At 30.8% G+C, this 3,362-nt stretch overlaps 1 protein-coding gene across 1 annotated transcript in view; it reads left to right on the top strand.

Annotated features, from left to right (window-relative positions):
* Positions 1–3,094, top strand: part of LOC107579229 (putative pre-mRNA-splicing factor ATP-dependent RNA helicase DHX32) — a 4,468-nt gene extending 1,374 nt beyond the window's left edge. The window contains exons 2-5 of the mRNA XM_016265080.1: positions 10–118; positions 1,793–2,023; positions 2,145–2,238; positions 2,895–3,094. Coding sequence (XP_016120566.1) covers positions 10–118; positions 1,793–2,023; positions 2,145–2,238; positions 2,895–3,094 — 634 coding nt within the window. The remainder of the gene's footprint in view (positions 1–9; positions 119–1,792; positions 2,024–2,144; positions 2,239–2,894) is intronic.
* Positions 3,095–3,362: the final 268 nt, after the last annotated feature.

Here is a 3,362-nt window from a genome sequence, read left to right as displayed (position 1 = left end):
GTACGGCAGTGGGAGAGGAGGTGTGAAGGATTACCTCTGCTCTGCCCTTAGACTGGCTCTGGAGATACATCAGAATCAAAAGCATGGAGACATTGTGACATTTCTGGCAACTGAGCAAGTAAGAGACATTTCAACTTTAATAGGTGAGCTAGTGCTAAACTTTTGTAATTGTTTACATTTTGTTGACATTTTTAAAATATTTATTATTCACAAATAATTTTATTAATGAACAAATAAATGACATTCTTTACATATAATATAAAATAATATAAGTAAACTATAAGTTGTTTTTATAATTAGTATTTATTGTTAATATTACTTTTTATAAAGTAAATTATTACATTTAATTTATTAATACATAAAACAATAAACAATTATTTATAAGTGGATATTTAATTATAATTAAATATATAATCTCCTGTTTGCTTTATGTGTGTAAACAGACATATAGTACTCTCAGTACTTTACAGACCGAAGAACTCGCATCTAAAATTATATTATATATTACAGTATTTTATATATATAGCATTTTATGTATTACATAGATGCTGATTTGCATTTAAATGTATTAATTGTTATGTAATGTTATATATATATATATATATATATATAATGATATATCTATAATATATTGATAATAATATATCTACAATAATATAGTAATTAGTCAGATTCCATATTTTTATCTTTTATAATGTATATTTGTATATATGTTAGTGCTGTCAAACGATTAATCACATCCAAAATCCAAAAACGTTTTTGTTTACAAAATATATGTGTGTACTGTGTAGATTTATGATGTATATATAAATAAACAAACATACATGTATATATTTTAAAAATATTTACATGTATATATATATATAATTTATATTATATATAAATATTAATATTTTATATATAAACAAAAAAAATTTCTTAAATATATACATGCATGTTATATATACATAATAAATATATACAGTACACACATATTTTGAAAACAAAAACTTTTATTTTGGATGATATTAATCGTTTGACAGCACTAATATATGTATATTTTATCTTTTAAATGTATTACAATTTAATTTCCATATTTATACATTTAATTATTCAATTTATTGAATTCATTAACCCATAAAAAAATCATTTATAATTATTTAAAAGTTGATAATTTCCTGTTAGGTGTAAACAGACTTGAAGTACTCTCAGCTTTACAGACTGAAGGACTCAGTCTCAGTTGTAGTTTTACAGTCTTAATCTGATGGGTTTTTTTTATTTTTTATTACCATCTCAACCTCTGTGAGCCCAAGCAATGGGCAGATCAATATTTTAATGGATGCTTAGTTTTATAACTAAATGTAGGGTGACTATACGTGCCGTTTTTCCCGGACACTTCCTGGCCAGGATTTCTTTATAGCCTAAAATATCCAGGCTTTGGCTTTGTTTGCACTTCGCAGAATGATCAGTGTATGACATCAAAGTACCGTGAGAGCTATAGAGAGGAGACGGCTCCTTATGCTTTCGAATCGCTCTCGCAGTACTTTGATGTCATACGCAATTGTTCTGCGCAAAGCCGCTTCAAGTTGAACACACCTTACCTTCAGCAAGTATGAAAACAGGAAAACAAAGCCAAAACCTGGATATTTTAGGCAATATAGAAATCCTGGCCAGGATGTGTCCGGTAAAAAGAGCATGTATGGTCACCCTCCATAAATGTCACTCTGCCTTCCTTCAAGGAATCTTGCATAGAACAGAAAACAGTCCCATTTCCATGGTAAAAGAAACTTCTCTTTCTCTTCTCGTTTTCAAGGAGATTGAATGTGCCCATGCCATTTTGCGGCGAGAGGGTGCCAATCTTGCATTGTCTCATGGTGAGCTGGTGCCTGTGTCTCTGTGCCCTGCGCAAGGAGACAGTCTCTCAGTGCTCTCTGAAGGGAGCAAGAGTAGGAGAGTCTTCCTCACCTGCAGCCCCAGTGAAGACTTGTTCTGGGCCGTTCACAGCATTCGCTTTGTGATTGATGCTGGAGTGCAAAAAAGATATGTATGTAATGATTTAGTTTTTATTTTAAACTTTACAGACTATTCTTTATTATGAGCTCTGTGTTATATACTGTATACATTTTGATTGGTGGGCATGACGCAGTGTTGTTTTATTGTGACAGGTGTACAATCCTAGAATCAGGGCCAATTCCATTGTTATTCGACCAATCAGCAAGAGCCAAGCTGAGAGCCGCAAACAACTTGCAGGCCCAACAGGTGAGCACTTTTTGCTTTCTAAAATACAAAAATAAAGACATAATTAATTTTAATACATCTTAAAATAAATAAAATAATTACACACATTGCCGTTCAAAGGTTTGGGGTCAGATTTTTTTTTCTTGAAAGCAATTAATACTTTTATTCGGCTAAGATACATTAAATTGATCAAAAGTGTCAGCAAAGACATTCATAATATTACAAAAAAATCTATTTCAAATAAATGATGTTCTTTTGAACTTTCAGTTCATCAAAGAAAAACCATGTATCATGTTTTTCTACAAAAAATATCAAGCAACACAACTGTTTTCAACATTGATAATAATTGGAAATGTTTCTTGAGCAGCAAATCAGCATATTAGAGTGATTCTGAAGGATCATGTGACACTGAAGACTGGAGTAATGATGCTGAAAATTCAGCTTTCCCATCACAGGAATAAATAACATTTTATAACATTAAAATTGCAATAATATTTCACAATATTATTAATTGTACTGAATTTTTGACCAAATAAATGCAGTCTTGGTGAACATAGTCAAAAACATTTAAAAAGTCTTACTTTTTTTATTTCAAGTTTGTTTACTTGAAATAAAAGTGTTTCTTAAAATTTTTGCCATGCATTGAATCATATGCCTGAAATGTTTTATTTCTGCAGGCAAATGTTTCTGTTTGTATCAAGAGGACACGCCACTTCCTGCTGAGAACATCCCTCATATTCTTGAGTCTGACATTACTTCCACCGTGCTCTTCCTGAAGCGCATGGAAATTGCTGGCCTGAGCCACTGTGACTTCATTGACAGACCGGGTGAGATACATTTCTTATACAGTTTATCAAATCTCTATAAATTTCAGTAAGGTATCTTAAAACTTAGCACTATATTAACAGATATACAGTTGCTTGGTGGTTTCTTCCAAATCAAAAGAATTCACTTATAAGTCTCTAGATATGACTCTGGGCCTGCCATCAACATAAATTTAAAGAATTTTTTGCTCCACTATTGAAATATTGTGTAATATGTGTAGCTACACTGATTTTAAACAGTGAATGTATGCATACTTTTCACATATAATCACTTTAAATTATTCATACACTTCATTTGTAGAATAACTCATACAAATCTAA

This window comes from Sinocyclocheilus grahami, unplaced genomic scaffold, assembly GCF_001515645.1.
Source record: "Sinocyclocheilus grahami isolate Dianchi unplaced genomic scaffold, SAMN03320097.WGS_v1.1 scaffold15563.1, whole genome shotgun sequence".
Classification (NCBI taxonomy): Eukaryota; Metazoa; Chordata; class Actinopteri; order Cypriniformes; family Cyprinidae; genus Sinocyclocheilus; species Sinocyclocheilus grahami.
This window is presented reverse-complemented; position numbering and strand designations above follow the sequence as displayed.